Source organism: Anticarsia gemmatalis, chromosome 29 (assembly GCF_050436995.1).
Source record: "Anticarsia gemmatalis isolate Benzon Research Colony breed Stoneville strain chromosome 29, ilAntGemm2 primary, whole genome shotgun sequence".
NCBI lineage: Eukaryota > Metazoa > Arthropoda > Insecta > Lepidoptera > Erebidae > Anticarsia > Anticarsia gemmatalis.
This window is the reverse complement of record NC_134773.1, coordinates 4,859,663-4,877,079: the sequence shown is the minus strand read 5'-3', so window position 1 is coordinate 4,877,079 and position 17,417 is coordinate 4,859,663. Positions and strand designations below refer to the sequence as shown.

Genomic DNA, 17,417 nt, shown 5'->3' with positions numbered 1-17,417 from the left:
TAGTCACAATATTTATCCTATGTTAGTAGCGTCGCTAAAAACTACATTTAGTAAAAGGTATACATACTATACTTTGATTAAAATATTTGTAGAAAATATTTTATCTAACTCTAATTTTCTGATAGTTATTGTGACCTATTAAGTGCGTCATAAAAAAAAAATTTTTTCTTTGATAATATTATAAGAGTCTAGTTTATTTCTATAGTACGCGTTTCTTTTACTAAAGATAGGTTATTGCAAGCGGTAACTTTATCAGTAGTTTCAAACAAAAGTATCTTTCAATATATTATCCTTAACCTTTTCAATTTTAATTTCTTCAACGAAATTATCAATTTCCGTCACCATTTCTTCAGATTCAGTTACATTCTTACTCGTTTCGGCACTCAATACGACTTTCATATAATCTTTGTCATTTAATTTATCACCTTCATCAAAATCATCACCAACCATCTCATCATCTGTGCTCAAATCATCTTCAATATCAAAATTTGACGTGTCTTTTTTCATATCTCCACCGCAAGCTCTGTCTACCCCAATTTTGTCATCATCCTGAAGGTCTTCAACATCATCTAAACTGGCTTGACCAGCCTTATAATCAGTTACATTACTACCAGAGTTTGAGCTAAGAAAAATTTGTTTGGGACTTTTTAATTTTTCAACGTGTTCTTCACTCTCGTCAATAATTTCTAACCTAGATCTGCTAGAGAAGAACTTATGTATAGATTCCAATTTTTCTAAAGCCCTCTCACTCCTTTCCGAGCTTGATGTTAGTGTAGTATCTTCAGTCATGCAAGCAGAATCGATTCGTCTAGACAAATCTGATAACGAATCCGAAATTTCAGTTGTAGACGTCGATTTATCGACTTTCACCACTTTTGGCTTTATAATCATGCTTGGAGGCAAATCAGGGATATTTCTTAAATCAATCAAACTTATTGAGGACCGTTTTAAACTAGCACTTATATCAAATTCGTCGTCAGAATCATCGTCAAAATGTCTGGAAACCTTGTCTTCTATATACCTAACTAAATCTTCTGCAGCCATTCTTATATGAGAATGCCTGTCTTCTCTTCTTTCTATATCTCTGGAAGAAGGCTCATCTTCTTCAATTATGTCAGACAATTCCACAGAATAAGGCATGCAGTAAAATGTAGGTTTAGTATAAGATTCGAAGTTATCTATATCTTCTTGTTCCGACATTGTGTCGTCATTTCGTTTCATTTCAATCACTTTAGTTACAGCTTCTTCGAAAATACCTTCTAGATCGTTCTTTATATTAGATAAGTCAACTACAGTTTCAGAAATACGGCGATCCGAATCATCACCTCTTTCTATAACAGTGTCTTGTGTATGTGTCAAAGTAGAGTCCGATTTCGTTTTAGTAATGTCACTGAAAGTTTCAAACTTACTTATAGTGATATCTGATTTTGATTTTTCAGATAAAGACGGTGTTAAAGATTTCGAATTGTATTTATCTTTTGTTGTATAGTTTTCCATATATTTAATTAACATTTCGACCAGTGTCTCAGCTTGTTCTTCAGGCGTTTCATCGATATAAGATAGATCTTTTATATTGATATTAGATTCTGTTAGTCCCGAATCAACTGCATCAATTTCTATGCTGGGTTTACCATCTTCAGGGCCAAAGAGGAATTCCATTAGAGTAATTTTATTATCAGTATCATTCTCCTTTTCCATACATCCCGTAGTCGCTAGAAATTCCATTAAAGTCTCCATTTTAGCTTCCAATTCCGTATTAGCTTTACTCGGAATAAATTGTTTGGTTTCTTCAGGAGTAATTTCAGATTTGAAACAACTCCCCCCACTACCTTTCCTATCCCCTCTTTGACTTTTAACTATTGTAAAGAAGAAATCTATTAAATTGGCTATTCTTCTCTCAGTTCCTTCTTCTCCATCGGAGCTTAAATCAGATTCCTCTTTGACTAAAGGGCATCTTTTAGGGGTTTCGTCAAATTTCTTCGAAAATACTGTTTCCTGGATCACTTGAAGAAGGTCTCTTGCGAGTCGAACAGGGGAGCGTGTGTCTGTATGTATGGGTTCGTAGCTGGTTGAACCAGCGGGGGCTGACCGGCGACGGTCACGGTCTATCCGGATGAAATCCCACAGGGAGCCCAGCTCTGATGATAAGGAGGCCCTGTGGTTGGCTAGACTGTTGCCTAGCCGCCGGAATACCTGGGAAAAGATTAACAAATTAGTTTTGTGCAGTCCATATTGAGAAATAATAAATGTTGTAAAAAATTATATTAACGTAATGAATAGACTTAGTTAGGTCTTAAGAATCGTAAATTTAGCATTTTGGTCTAAGTCTGCAGTCTGGTGCTAGCTCAAATCTCTTAAGCTCGTTAGCTCATAAGCAAAAAACTCTGACTAAGCTCAAAGCTCAGATGAAGCTCAAATTTCTGATGAAGCTGACAAATCTCAAAGTGCTGACTAAAGTCAAAATTCCGACAAAGCTCGAAATTCTAACTAAGCTCATATCTCTGACTGTTAGCATTGACTAAGCTCAAAGATCTGACTAAGCTCAAAACTCTGACTAAGCTCATTACTCAGACTAAGCTCAATACTTTGACTAAGTTCAAAACACTGACTAAGCTCAAAGCTATGACGAAGCTCAATACTTTAACTAATCTCAAAAATCTGACTAAGCTTAAATCTCTGTCTCGTAACTTTAACTAAGCTCAAAGATCTGACTAAGCTCAAGTCTGATTCGTAATTTTAACTAAGCTCAAAGATTGACTAAGCTCAAAGATCTGACTAATCTCAAATCTCAGACTAAGCTCGAATCTCTAAGCTTAAATCGCAGACTAAGCTCAAATCTCTAAGATCAAATCTCAGACCAAGCTCAAATGTCAGATTAAGCTCAAATCTCAGACTAAGCTCAAATCTCTTAAATCAAATCTCAGACTAAGCTCAAATCTCTTAGATTTGAGCTTTGTCTGAGATTTGAGCCGACTGCCTCCGTGGCGCAGTGGTTTTGCTCTTGTGTCGCGGGGACTTTTACAAACATACAAACAACGGACACAAAGCACAACCAGACACGAAACAATTATTTATGGATCACACAAATAATTGTTTCCTGTCTGTTTGTATGTTTGTAAAAGTCCCCACGACATATCTTTTTCTCGTGGCTGAGTTAACAACAGCCGCGCGGATCAATCTTTGAAGTTAAGCCACGCTAGGCCAAGGCTGTTCTGTGGATGGGTGACCATCTTATACAATCGAGTTCCTCCGAGTTTTGGAAGGCACGTTAAATTGTACCCGGCTGCCATTTTCAAAGATCTTTGACAGTCGTTAACAGTAGTCAGAAGCTTGAAAGTGATCAGTCTTACCGAGGGGAATTGTCTTTTAAAAAGAAAGTAAAGGTTTCGTGCCTGTATCCTCACCTGCCACACTCAGGACCGCCACGCCCTGAGTTTCCGTAAGGATAGTCTCTTGAAGCGAGCTACTTGTGCTGCCAGCGCCTCCGCCCCCGCTGACACTCCGGCAGAGTTCGTCTCACCTTCGGAATGTACCTGCAAAATAGACAGATTACTTTGAGATTCATAATTGAATAACACTTTATTTATTTTCCTTTCTTGGTTGTGGAGGTTAGATAGGCAGTCGCTCCATGTAAAACACATAATTGTAAATTAAAATACATAATTGTATAGTCGTCGCAGAATTTGTCCGCATCGCTGTCGACCGGAAACGTGCCGAAAGGCTGGCCGGCTGGCATAAAAATGCCCAATTGATGTTTTTGTAAAACGCATGTGGTTGAAAGTTCAAGCCAAATGCTGCTGATAACTTTTCTCAGCTTTCCGACTTAATATTATTTGCAGGTTTCATTAATAGATATATTAAAAAGAAAGAAAACTTAAGGGTTCAAAAAATTCTACCCCTGTAAATTAAGAAGTAATGATCACTTGTTATAACGGTGAAGGAAAACATCGTGAGCAATGACATGTCTGACAGTTGTTTAACACAGCTCTTGAAGTAACGAAAATTTGCTCCACTTGGTCAATGGGTAGACTGAATGTCCAACTCTCTTACTTTAGAAGATTCATGCCCAGCAGTGAGACAGTAGTCGAAATAAAAAGATGACAATACCTCTCTTGTACTCGTTCTTTTCTGCATATAACTCCTCATATCTTTATCAGAATGGCCTTTAGCTCTGCCGATACCCTTGCCAAGAGGAGCTGATGATACTCTCCTGAAAATAAAGAAGAATAAAAATCATTCTTTGCAGTTATCTATCGTATGGTTAGTGTTCAACCTAGTGTAAAAATGTATCAAGCTTTGTGAAAACTGTGACGTCACTTCACCATACTTCTATATTAAAATATGTTTTTGTCATTTCATAAAGAGTAGCTGATTTCACCCACAGGGAACAATTATTTGTGCGATCCACAAATAGTTGTTTGGGGTCTGGTTGTACTTTGTGTCCGTTGTTTGTATGTTTGTAAAAGCGTTTAAACGCTATAGAATAGATAAACTACCCCTAAACCTACTCAGAAATCGGGGGTAAGTGCGATAGTAGTATTTTTATAAATAAAAATAATAATTAAAGGAGAGTCTTGCCCAGCAGTGGGACATTTACCTGCAGTGTGTGGGATCGCTGTAAGCTTGTTGTACGGGAGTTTTCACTTCCGCTATTGTTTCTGATGTGCTGAACCCGCCGAGAGGGAAGCCTGTGGTCCCTAGAATATAAATAAAATCAAATATTTCATTTCACATCTAAAATTTAGTTCTAGAAACGTAGACTCAAAAATTAAGCAAAGTTAAAATAACTATTCCTAAATTTATTTTTGTGTACATTCGTATCGCTTTGGGGGGGTAAACTATTGCACAGACTTCAATTAAGTCTTGTATAGAGAGAGTTAAAAACCCAGGCTTAAACATAAGCTACAGTTTATTTCAACATTTATTTTTATTGTACTTGCTTTGCCTTTACTGTTTAACGGTTGTACCGACTTCAATAAAATTGTGAGTTTAGTTTATCAAACATAATAAATTTAGCAACTTAAAAATTCTACTAAAATTATACATAACCTTTGCTATTTCCTTTTGCGATTAAAACGTTGTCTTCAGTTAAATTAATCAAAAAAATAATTGAAAACAGGTTCTAACGTAGATTATTTTCAATTTCAAAATTCAATTTTAAATTTTACCCATATTCTAGTTAATCATGTCAATTTTATTATAGTACAATTCTGACCTGTTATAGCTCCTCTGGTCATGCTAAGTCCTCGCTGAATCCTGGCTATAGCTGCTCTATGTCGTGGTATTGGCGCCGTCGTGCCTTTCTCTTGCAGTACAAACCTGCCTAGAGTCTTCCAGCCGGCCTGGGGAAAAGATTAGCGTGTTATAGCCGCAAGTGTAGGTAATTGTGGCTAAATATATCTCACATTTATCTATTAATTATGTTAGTCTCGTGTAGTAGGGGGCGAGTCTATTGCCATATACCGGGCACGTTACCAAAGTCCGGGCTATATTCTGTTTCTGATATAAATTTGAAAAGACTAAAATAACAATTTGCTAGAACTGGGATTCGAACCCGGAACCTTATGATCGGCGTTGTTCCAGAATTGTTCCGCGTGGAAATCGAACCCACGACCTCCCGATGCAATGGTAGCGTGGTGACCATAACCACTGCGCTACGGAGGCAGTCAAGGCGTCGGTTTTGCGCCTGGTCGTGTCGGTTATCCGTCCCACCAGACTATGAGGGTGAAGGAATAGAGAGTGTACCTGTGTATTGTGCACACACTTGGACACTTTAAACAAAGTCCTGCACAGATGGCTGGTTTCAATAAAACTAGAAACCGTAGCCGAACATCAAACCGGTGGACATTTTTTTAAATCTTCAAGGGTATCCCTTTAAATATTGCTATTTACCTGTGCAGCATAAACCACTTCATCATCAGACAATGCTCGCTGCTGAGGACCTGTGCCGGCACGACCGCCCCACTCCAACTCTTCAACTAAGACAAACCTGGGAAATATAAGATAGAATATTTACCAGCTAGTTATTTAACTTTCGTTCTTATCGTACCTAGTGTCAAAGTTGTTTAAATCGCCCGAAGGACTTTGACGTTGCTTAACGATTTATCTTAATTGACAACAACCGGGACTGACTAATTACGTGCTCTCCGAAGCATGGAAACGTCCAGTCCAAATACCACTATGCGATCACCCATCTATGGAATGACCGCGCCGAGGGTAGTTTTACCCACAGATCGTTTACCGACCGGTGAGCGCAACTGGCTATGGGCGCCTCAGTGGCTGAAAGTCTCGTAAATGATGTATATTAAGAAATGTTGAAAAAAAATCTGCCTTTTTGGACGGCTAAAACGTGGGACTGATTTTATTTAATTTATCTTAAAGATATTTCTAGTTTTGAGCTAACGCAGGCAACTGTAAAATAACCTTTTAAAGTCTTTCCCTCTTAGTCATAAGCACACTATAAACCTATTTTAGTTAAACTACTATGATATTATGTTTTCTCTTTATCATTTCGCTAAGGAGTGAAAGAAACAAAACACTTTATAAGCCTTTCATAACTTCATATATTTTTATGAATAAGAGGGTTTTTATAAATATATTAACCTTTTGGGATCGTCATGACACCGAGCTTTTGTCAATGCTTGGTAAACCACATATGATGCAGTCGCACTTAGAGGCACCTGAAAATAACAGAAAAAATAATTCATACAAATCAATAATATCCTTTTATTTATCGTATGTATATGAACCTAGTGTCAAAGTAGTTGAAGTGTTTCTCTGAACTCATGTTATGTTAACAAGTTAGACTTGTAACGTGCTCGAAGCACGGAGACGCTCAGCTCAAATATCACTGCACGTACATCTATGTAATGTACGCGTTAACATACTGAGCGTTTACCACACGGTGAGCGATGCCTAGCTAGAAGAAACATGGTCGGAATCAAAAACAGTCTTACCGGGGCAATTAGTGTTAAAATTTATTTATTTTTACACTAACTATCTACTTACATAGATAACTTATACATGCAAGTTAAAGGTACATTAGAATTTTTTAAATATTTTTTTCTCTTGTTGTCTTACGGGCATCAGAGTTTCAGTAACATATCCGAGACTACGGATAGCTTACCTTTAGTATAGCGTAAGGTATTTCATGTGAAACATTGTGTACACACACAAGGAAACTGTCAGGTCTTCGGGGCTCTTCATCCTGAGTGCTCGAGTCCTCATCGGAAGGCACTGAGCGGTCCCGGGTTCGTTCTGTTGAAGCTGACCTGGGAAGGTAAAAACAGCACATAAGAGTTGGTTTAAGACATTTAGTCATAATATTTGATAGTATAATTTTAGAAATAATTATGTAATGAAGGGTCAGCTACGGACAGCAGGTATTTTAATGTGGTCTCGTAGACACATGGACTCATAATCTCGTAGACTCATGATCTCGTAGACTGATGGTCTCGTAGACACATGGACTCGTAGACTCATGATCTCGTAGACTTATGATCTCGTAGGCACCTGGACTCATGGTCTCGTAGACACATGTAGTCATGATCTCGTAGACATATGGAGTCATGGTCTCGTAGACACATGATCTCGTAGACACATGGACTCATGGTCTCGTAGACTCATGATCTCGTAGACACATGATCTCGTAGACACATGATCTCGTAGACACATGGACCCATGGTCTCGTAGACATATGATCTCGTAGACTCATGGACCCATGGTCTCGTAGACACATGATCTCGTAGACACATGGACCCATGGTCTCGTAGACACATGATCTCATAGACACATGGACTCATGGTCTCGTAGACACAATGACTCATGATCTCGTAGACACAAGGACTCATGATCTCATAGACACAAGGACTCATGGTCTCATAGACACATGGACTCATGGTCTCGTAGACACAATGACTCATGATCTCGTAGACACAAGGACTCATGATCTCGTAGACACAAGGACTCATGGTCTCGTAGACACATGGACTCATAGTCCGGTAGACACAAGGGACTCATGATCTCGTAGACACATGATCTCGTAGACTCATGGACCCATGATCTCGTAGACACTTGGACTCATGGTCTCGTAGACACATGGAGTCATGGTCTCGTAGACACATGGACCCATGATCTCGTAGACACTTGGACTCATGGTCTCGTAGACACATGGAGTCATGGTCTCGTAGACACATGGACTCATGGTCTCGTAGACACATGGAGTCATGGTCTCGTAGACACATGGACACATGATCTCGTAGACACATGGACTCATGGTCTCGTAGACACATGGAGTCATGGTCTCGTAGACACATGGACACATGATCTCGTAGACACATGGAGTCATGGTCTCGTAGACACATGGACACATGATCTCGTAGACACATGGAGTCATGGTCTCGTAGACACATGGAGTCATGGTCTCGTAGACACATGGACACATGATCTCGTAGACACATGGAGTCATGGTCTCGTAGACACATGGACACATGATCTCGTAGACACATGGACTCATGGTCTCGTAGACACATGGAGTCATGGTCTCGTAGACACATGGAGTCATGGTCTCGTAGACACATGGAGTCATGGTCTCGTAGACACATGGAGTCATGGTCTCGTAGACACATGGACACATGATCTCGTAGACACATGGACTCATGGTCTCGTAGACACATGGAGTCATGGTCTCGTAGACACATGGAGTCATGGTCTCGTAGACACATGGAGTCATGGTCTCGTAGACACATGGACACATGGTCTCGTAGACACATGTAGTCATGATCTCGTAGGCACATGGACTCATGGTCTCTTAGACACATGTAGTCATGATGTCGTAGACATATGGGGTCATGGTCTCGTAGACACATGGAGTCATGGTCTCGTAGACACATGGACTCATGGTCTTGTAGACACATGGACTCATGGTCTCGTAGACACATGTAGTCATGATGTCGTAGACATATGGGGTCATGGTCTCGTAGACACATGGAGTCATGGTCTCTTAGACACATGTAGTCATGATCTCGTAGACACATGGACTCATGGTCTCGTAGACACATGGAGTCATGGTCTCGTAGACACATGGACTCATGGTCTTGTAGACACATGGACTCATGGTCTCGTAGACACATGTAGTCATGATGTCGTAGACATATGGGGTCATGGTCTCGTAGACACATGGAGTCATGGTCTCGTAGACACATGGACTCATGGTCTTGTAGACACATGATCTCGTAGACACATGATCTCGTAGCCACATTGACTCATGGTCTCGTAGACACATGGACTCATGGTCTCGTAGACACATGGAGTCACGGTCTCGTAGACACATGGACTCATGATCTCGTAGACACACGGACTCATGTTCTCGTAGACACATGGACTCATGGTCTCGTAGACACATGGACTCATGGTCTCGTAGACATATGACCTCGTAGACTCATTGACTCATGGTTTCGTAGACACATGGACTCATGATCTCGTAGACACGTGGACTCATGCTCTCGTAGACTCATTGACTCATGGTCTCGTAGACTCATTGACTCATGGTCTCGTAGACACATGATCTTGTAGACACATGATCACGTAGACACATGATTTCGTAGACACGTGCACTCTTGGTCTCGTAGACACATGGACTCATGGTCTCGTAGACACATGGACTCATGGTCTCGTAGACACATGATCTCGTAGACTCGTAGACTCATTGACTCATGGTTTCGTAGACACATGGCCTCATGGTCTCGTAGACGCATGGTCTCGTAGACACATGGCCTCATGGTCTCGTAGACGCATGGTCTCGTAGACACATGGACTCATGATCTCGTAGACTCGATGGATTGTTGGAGTGTTGGATCGATGGATTGTTGGAGTTTTGGATCGATGGATTGTTGGATCGATGGATTGTTGGATCGTTGAAGTGTTGGATCGATGGATTGTTGGAGTGTTGGATCGGTGGATAGATGAATTGTTGTATTGATGGATAGGCAGATGGATAGATGGATGGCGGATAATTGATAAAATAATTAAATTTCTTACCTGATACTTGTCAACCACGCGCGACTGCTAGGGTCATCTCCAACCCTCTTTAATAGCAGTCTGGCCCCAGGTCTCGCGGCTGCGGCTCTGAGCACTCGCTCGTGAGGACCCAGGACCCGTTGTGTCGGAGTCCTGGAAGGCACCTCCTCGACGAGGACGTAGCTGCCTCGAGCTGAGCGACAGACCCCTGCTTTTGTTAGGCATTGAGCTATTGCCTGCAAGAAAGAGAACTTTTATTAACATTTTGGCAATCCTATAAAAAATATAGTTTGTTTGATAACATACTTTATTATGAAGTTGGATACACACGTGAATGTTACATTCCGTTTAAGTAAAATCCCGACTTAACTCCCGCACAAAGATTTGCTCTTGAACTTTTACAAACATACAAACAACGGACAAAGTACAACCAGATACATACAATTATTTTTGGATTGCACAAATATTTTTTTCGTACAGGAATCGAACGCACAAACTCTCGACGCAATGGTATAGGCGTGATGTCCTATCCCTTCACCTTCGGGTAAAAATCAAAATCAATTTTCAAATGTGTCAAATGCTGACACTTATGATAGTCAATGATACAGAGAGTGAATTTACCGCCAGTTCGGAAGGTAGCGCCAATGAGAAGAGCTGCCAACAAACTCCTGAACACTATTTTTAATCGCCAGATGATTTTAAACAATGATTTTACAACACAACACACTTTGGTCATAACATAAAATTATAAATTAAATCAAAACTCCGAAAATACTCACTTCATTAGCAGTAGTATCTTGCGTCACCTTCAATATAGAATAAGCCTCATGTCTCGCAACGGCATACACGACCAAAAAGTGTATTTTACGTCGGTCGGGCGTCGAACTGGTGTCTATGTCGCGGCATGACTCGCCTGCTAACTCCTCGGTGCAGCGTGAGAAGATTAACAGGGATGCCATGTTTAAAGACTGGTTTGTTGGGGACCTGGGACCAAAAGAAATTAAGTAAAGTTTTCAAAGATCACAATTTTTATATTCAATAGCTCGAGAGATAACAAAAGCTCCTCGATGGCGATTCGCAACTCGATAGCTACTTAATGTCAATTTGATACTTGATAGTTACTCGATAGTAACTCGATACTTGACTGCCATTTGATATTCGATAGCTACGCGATGATAACTAGATACTCGATAGTTACTCGATACCAATTCGATACGCAGTAGTTACTAGATAGCTACTCTATATTTGATGGCTACTCGATAGTCACTCGATAGTGATTCGATAGTCACTTGATAGTCACTTGATAGTCACTCGATAGTCACTAGATAGTTACTCACCTTAGTCTAACATGTCTATATCCAGGTCTGATACACTGCAGCGGTATCACTCGCTGTGACAACATGTAATTTGTGTCCGCGTCGTATATGTCGAAACGTAGAAACGCTAGCTCAGGGAAATTTATCTGTAAAATAAAACATATTATTGTATAGTCCATTGAACAAGTTACATTAAAATTTAGACATACGTTTTGCAGAAGTAGTAATTTTATTTATTAATGTGTAGACTGGTAGAGATGCCTATAACGATACGGTTTATCGATACAATACTACACGATGTATCGATATTTAATACGCTATTTTATGACCTTACGATTACGATTCGATATGCCTTATTATCATAAAATATCAAAATTAGCGTATCGCAACAGAGATTGACCGTGATTTATTTATATAACTAAATGTGTGTATGTTTGTTTTTATTTAACACCTAAACGGCTGAACTGGTTTGACAGGTTATATCTTAGAGAGGGTCACAGGCTATATAATTTTATTGTACCTTTTTTAAATCTAAATGCCTTATACCATAAGTCAATTATACAATAGGTTACACATTTACGATACCATAACCATAGATAAACAGGAAAAGGTTAAACAGAATTTTCTAAAAACTCACCCTAAAATTAAAAGTCTCATTCCATATAGGATTCAAAGCGTTTTTCCTAGCGACTTTAGTCCTTATCTTCTTGCAGTCAGCCGGCACGCCCAATATTTCTACCTCGACGAACGCATTGTAGAATGAGTACACGTTCTCAGCGACATATTGCCCAGAGATCACCGCGAGAGTTAGATGTGAGGCGTGGATACCGTCGAATTCCTTGTCCATTGGGTTGAATCTGTAAAAAAAATATTTTGATATTACTTAGTTCATATCGTTAATATTCCTCAAAAGGGTCAGGTACCGGCCGTCATCTATGAAAACATGTATAGATGTGAAAGAAGCAAAATTAGTTTGTAGGGAACGTGGACGGAAAGTGTCATTATTAAGCTTCTGCCTATCTCTTATAAAACGTATAAACAAACTTGTCATGATTCGAATCTCGGGCTGTCGATACACTGTTTCTTGATAATGCTTTCTTTACACGGAGATATAAAATTTAGGTCCCAGGCCAGGCAACAAATAAGCTATTAAAACAATCTAAAAAAATCGGATAATAGGCACGGAGTCAGAGTGCATTTGAAGTCCGCATCTGATCTCGGCCCGGTTATTTTCGTCACAAGCACTATGAGAGTGACGTAATACAGACTGTATCTGTGTATTGTACACAACACATTATAAACTAACTACAACACAGTTGACTGGTTTCTATAAAACTGGCTATCATATGAACTCCTATGAAAAGCCTTGGGCATCATCAGTATAATGTAATTATTTATTTGTATTAATACAAATAAAAGTTAGATACTACATACCGTCTATACGCAATATGCGAAGGATGCCACATAACGCTCGGTTTCCTCACATAGCCGGCCGAGCCGTTACTCTCAAACATGGCCGCGTTCACCGCCATCGCCGCGTCCTCTGTCTGATAGTTCAGTGCCACTAACTGCACGCCGCAGCTCCAGAATGTAACGGGATCAAAGTTTGATGAGTCTATTCTTAGGCTGGAAGAAAAAGACAAAATTACTTTAGCAAATTAAACTTACTCCTTATTGTTGCGTGTTAAAAAATATATTTTTAAGTAAACTCATAACTGTTGCGCAGTTAGGTAAACAATAATAACTGAGTGGTATATATTGTTTTCTATAAAGAAACTTCTTAAAGTTAATAAGAGTATGATCATTATTTAAATAAAATCTTAATATTCACTCCATAGTAAATCAATGGTTTCTCTATAGTTTCTCGTTAGCTTTTCGTTAATTATACTATGATTATTTAACAGTAATTTGACAGATAATCGGATAGCCTCTCGACAGTAACTCGATTGCTACCCGATGGCTATTAGATTCCAATTAAATAGCAAAAAATAAATATTAAAATATAATTTCTTATAGGTCTTCAAGTCACTATCGTTAGCTATTCATGTTTGATAATCACGTGATAATAACAGCTAACTACTCGATATCAACTCAATAACGACGATTTAAAGAGTATCCAGCGGGCCTATCACGTATCTCAGTTGACAGCTAGTTTACGTCAAATTGATGGTCACTTTTCAGTACATTGCTGCTTTGACATAACGTGTTCATCACAATAATCTAAGGTAGAAAACAATGTACAGCATAGTGGCTTTCAAAAGTTTGACAACTGAGATACGTGATAGCCCCCCTGGAGTTTGTTGGCAGCTCTTTTCATTGGCGCTACCTTCCGAACTGGCGGTAAATTCATTCTCTGTATCATTGACTAACACAAGTGTCTCTATTTGACCTTCTTCTTTGTATTACACTTATACTACGTGAAATAGGGTTAGTACAACATGTAAAATGAATAAATAATTTGATTTTATTTTTGAACACTCACCCAGCAGGATAAGTCCTAACAAGTTGCGTTTCAGTATGAGCGATAAGTGCCATGGGATGTTTTCTACAAATCTTCTTGCCGATCGCTTCGTTGACAGATGAGCAACGGTAGCAGGGGTGGTGGACTGCGGGCGCGTTGAGACACCGCGGGCGAGGTTGTTGGGCTATTTGCTGGAATAAAAAAAGGTTTTCAACTCCCGTGAACAATCTTGATAAACAAAATTTTGTGAAGTGAATTAAATAACGTTGTGTGGCTGTAAACTGAGTGAAAAAAATTATGTGCTACGGAGGGAAAACTACTTTAAATATTGAAAATTAGTTCGAATTTTTTTGTCTATTTCAAAAGTAATTGACAACCTCCCTGGCGCAGTAGTTAAGGTGGTCGCAACGCCACTACTAATACGTCGTGAGGTTTACGGTTTGATTTCCACACGAAACATTTATTTGTGCGATCCACAAATAATTGTTTCGGGTCCTTTGTGTCCGTTGTTTGTATGTTTGTATAAGTCCTCGAGCACAAGACGTTAAAAACCTCGATAGACACAAGAGCAATTCTTAATGTAGGTGTTGTCTTTTATCAGAATCGAAACCAAACCAAGTTCGATTCTCGCTTATTCCCGTTTATAAAAATGATTGATAGCAGATATGTTTATTTAAAAAAATTAAAGTATTATTAAGTGAATTAAGATATTTTTAATATTTCAAGCAGTTTCTCTTCGTAGCCTTCTTCTTTTACCAGCCTGTATACTACTCTTACCGTTCCGGTGCTATCACTGCTCTCTGAAGATTCAAAGCTGCTGCACGGAGCATTTTCCTTGTTAACATTGCTGGGTTGTTTCATAGAACTGCGAGGAGATAGTGGGTTCAGACCTCGGAATTTTATTGCCTGAAAAATATTTTAAAATTATCACTTGTTCCAACGGTGAAGGAAAACATCGTGATGAAACCTTGCATGCCTAAAATTGGTAAATATTAGGTCGAGGAAAAAGTCTTTTCGCATTATAGTATGTATGAACTTGTAATAAAATCTCTACACAAAAAATCTCGATATTTGGGTAGGTACCTTACGAGCTCGCTGAAAGAAACTTAATGGACCGTGTACTCATTTGTGATTCTTGAAGCCAAAGAGATTTTATTACAAGTTCATACATACTATAATGCGAAAAGACTTTTTCCCCGACCTAATAATATAGAAACAATCTCACCTGCACATAAGTGACCATATCGCTCAATTCTCTCGCAATCTGGTTACTACGTTTCCTAGTATTCGTGTGTTTGACACTGCCTGATGTTGTTTCTGTGTCTGCCTCACTCCTACGAAAACTCTGGTAGATAGACAGAGAGGTCCGACCGCATTTGTCTTCCATGGAATTGAGGATCTTGTGGAGCTCTTTTTCTGAAATAAAATTTTAAATAATGTGATGTAAATACTTAAATATGGGTATGCTGATGATAAAGTCTCTAGTTCGGTTTTGTAACCCTTAATATATACCCCTATAAACTTAATAATAATAATCATTGTTTGGAAACCCTGACTACTGCGCTAGGTTATTAAACCTGTGTTACAGGAATACTTAAATATGAATAATTTCTTTACTGAAAAACCAACCTCGGACTTGTCTAGTGATCCGTGGCTAACATACTGTCAAGAATTTCTCAACATTTAAAGTTGTCCTGACCATGGAATTGAATTTGAGACCATTGCAGACTTTAATAGTACAACAGTCGCACTTATTACAACGCCATAAGGATAGTTAATTTTGGTTTTTCATGATTTTTAAGATTTTTTGTATGTTATCTTACGACTAAACCAATAAACAGACTTTCATGGAATTTTGCAAGGATATAACAAAAAACACGGTTGCCTTTCTGTAATACTTTCTTCGTTAAAGCAACAGATTTTTATCAAATTTGGCTCTATGGCTTATTCTCTCTTTCTTGTCATGAAAATCGCCTCTGTGGTATAGAGGTGATTTTAATTAAATTTGGCAAGTATACATCAGAAAATTCATGATCTAAGTGTGTACATTCTTACCATCCAGGTCCTCATCATCTTCATCATAGTCCTCATCACTGAAGTACTCCGTGAGGGAGCTGCCGGCGGACTGGTTCGACATGATGGAGCTGGTCCTGTTACTGGCTTCCGGGAGAGAGGTGCTTGTGTGACGGAGACCGTTGGACCTGAGGAGTTGAAGGTTATTTAACTATTTATTAATGAATAGTACAGCAGTGATAGCCGAGTGGTTTAAGATGGCACCTCTCACGCAAGTGGTCACAGGTTCGAATGCGAGGCAACACAACAATGACCTTTCGAAGTTATGTGTGTATTAGAATTTGTTTAAATGTGTCGTGTGTGTGTTTTTTTTTTACATTTGTGAAATGGGTTAAATAAAGACTGACTTGGATAGCATTCCCGAATACGGGCAAAGTTATTTTGGGCTTTTCTAAAATATCAGCATGTATCAATAGTTTTCCGAATATGGTATATGGCATACACTGATCTGGTCTATCTGGTACAGCCGTGAAGTACATCCTCAACCATTTTATATCTTGTCTGTCTCTGTGCTGGTTTTAGGTCTTAAAAAGACAACTCCCGCATTAAGAATTGCTCTTGTGTCGCGGGGGCTTTTACAAACATACAAACAACGGACACAATGCACGACCAGACCCGAAATAATTATTTGTGGATCGCACAAATAATTGCTCAGTGTGGGAATCGAACCCACGACCTCCCGACGCAATGGTATTGGCGTGGCGACCTAAACCACTGCGCCACGGAGGCAGTCAAAATAAACTTTCTTCTTCTCTCTCTCTCTCTCTCTTTCTCTCTCTCTCTCTCTCTCTCACACATACGATTAATATTGACGAACCGTGATACACCTTCGGATACAACAGGTATAAGGAATATTCTCTATAATAGAAACCATCATTATTTCTCACCTGAAAGCCGTAGATAGAACTCCGCCATATCCTTGTGCAGAGCTGGCTCCAGTCAGACCAATAGTGGGACTGGACTCTATCGGTAGTAGCTTCTTATTTTTGATCAGCACCTGTGCAAAGGTAATTAGTAAATTGAATGCAAACAATATTAAATTTTAATATTGAAGACCACGTGAAGGTGGGCGTAGAAACTCGTGTCATAAGGAGATTGCGCTTAGCACCTATATTTTATAGCATCAGTCTATCTATCTATCGTATGGTTAGTGGTCAGCCTAGTGTCAAAGTTGTTCAAGCCGCCCGAGAGGCCTTTGACATGGATTAACGACTGTTATCTTAGTTAACAACAACCGGGACCGACTTCTTACGTGTCCTGCGAAGCACGGAGGCGCTCAGTTCAAACACCACTATGCGGTCACCCATCTACAGAATGACCGCGCCAACGGTTGTTTAACCCACAGATCGTTTACCAATTCCTGAGTTCAACTGGCTATGAGCGCCTCAAGATACATACTAATTGTTGCCTTATGCTTAACACGTTAACTGCCAAGATAAAAAAATACAAAATTTTATGACGTCATTTTTTTATTTTTCTGAAATGTAACATATTGACATAAATTACGATAATTGATCATGTCGTATTAATTTCCATGATTATTTATGTAA

General features: G+C 39.2%; 1 protein-coding gene across 1 annotated transcript in view; it reads right to left on the bottom strand.

Annotated features, from left to right (window-relative positions):
* Positions 1-2,057: 2,057 nt before the first annotated feature.
* LOC142985333 (1-phosphatidylinositol 4,5-bisphosphate phosphodiesterase epsilon-1-like) overlaps positions 2,058-17,417 on the bottom strand; it is a 137,077-nt gene continuing 121,717 nt past the window's right edge. The window contains exons 28-45 of the mRNA XM_076133443.1: positions 16,755-16,864; positions 15,850-15,995; positions 15,020-15,210; positions 14,572-14,700; positions 13,816-13,985; positions 12,768-12,959; positions 11,971-12,190; positions 11,355-11,479; positions 10,797-11,001; positions 10,039-10,253; positions 7,127-7,271; positions 6,604-6,680; positions 5,893-5,989; positions 5,216-5,342; positions 4,598-4,697; positions 4,108-4,210; positions 3,405-3,533; positions 2,058-2,193 (exon numbers count right to left, since the gene is read on the bottom strand). Of these exons, the coding sequence (XP_075989558.1) occupies positions 3,414-3,533; positions 4,108-4,210; positions 4,598-4,697; positions 5,216-5,342; positions 5,893-5,989; positions 6,604-6,680; positions 7,127-7,271; positions 10,039-10,253; positions 10,797-11,001; positions 11,355-11,479; positions 11,971-12,190; positions 12,768-12,959; positions 13,816-13,985; positions 14,572-14,700; positions 15,020-15,210; positions 15,850-15,995; positions 16,755-16,864 (2,472 nt within the window). The 3' untranslated portion in view covers positions 2,058-2,193; positions 3,405-3,413. The remainder of the gene's footprint in view (positions 2,194-3,404; positions 3,534-4,107; positions 4,211-4,597; positions 4,698-5,215; positions 5,343-5,892; positions 5,990-6,603; positions 6,681-7,126; positions 7,272-10,038; positions 10,254-10,796; positions 11,002-11,354; positions 11,480-11,970; positions 12,191-12,767; positions 12,960-13,815; positions 13,986-14,571; positions 14,701-15,019; positions 15,211-15,849; positions 15,996-16,754; positions 16,865-17,417) is intronic.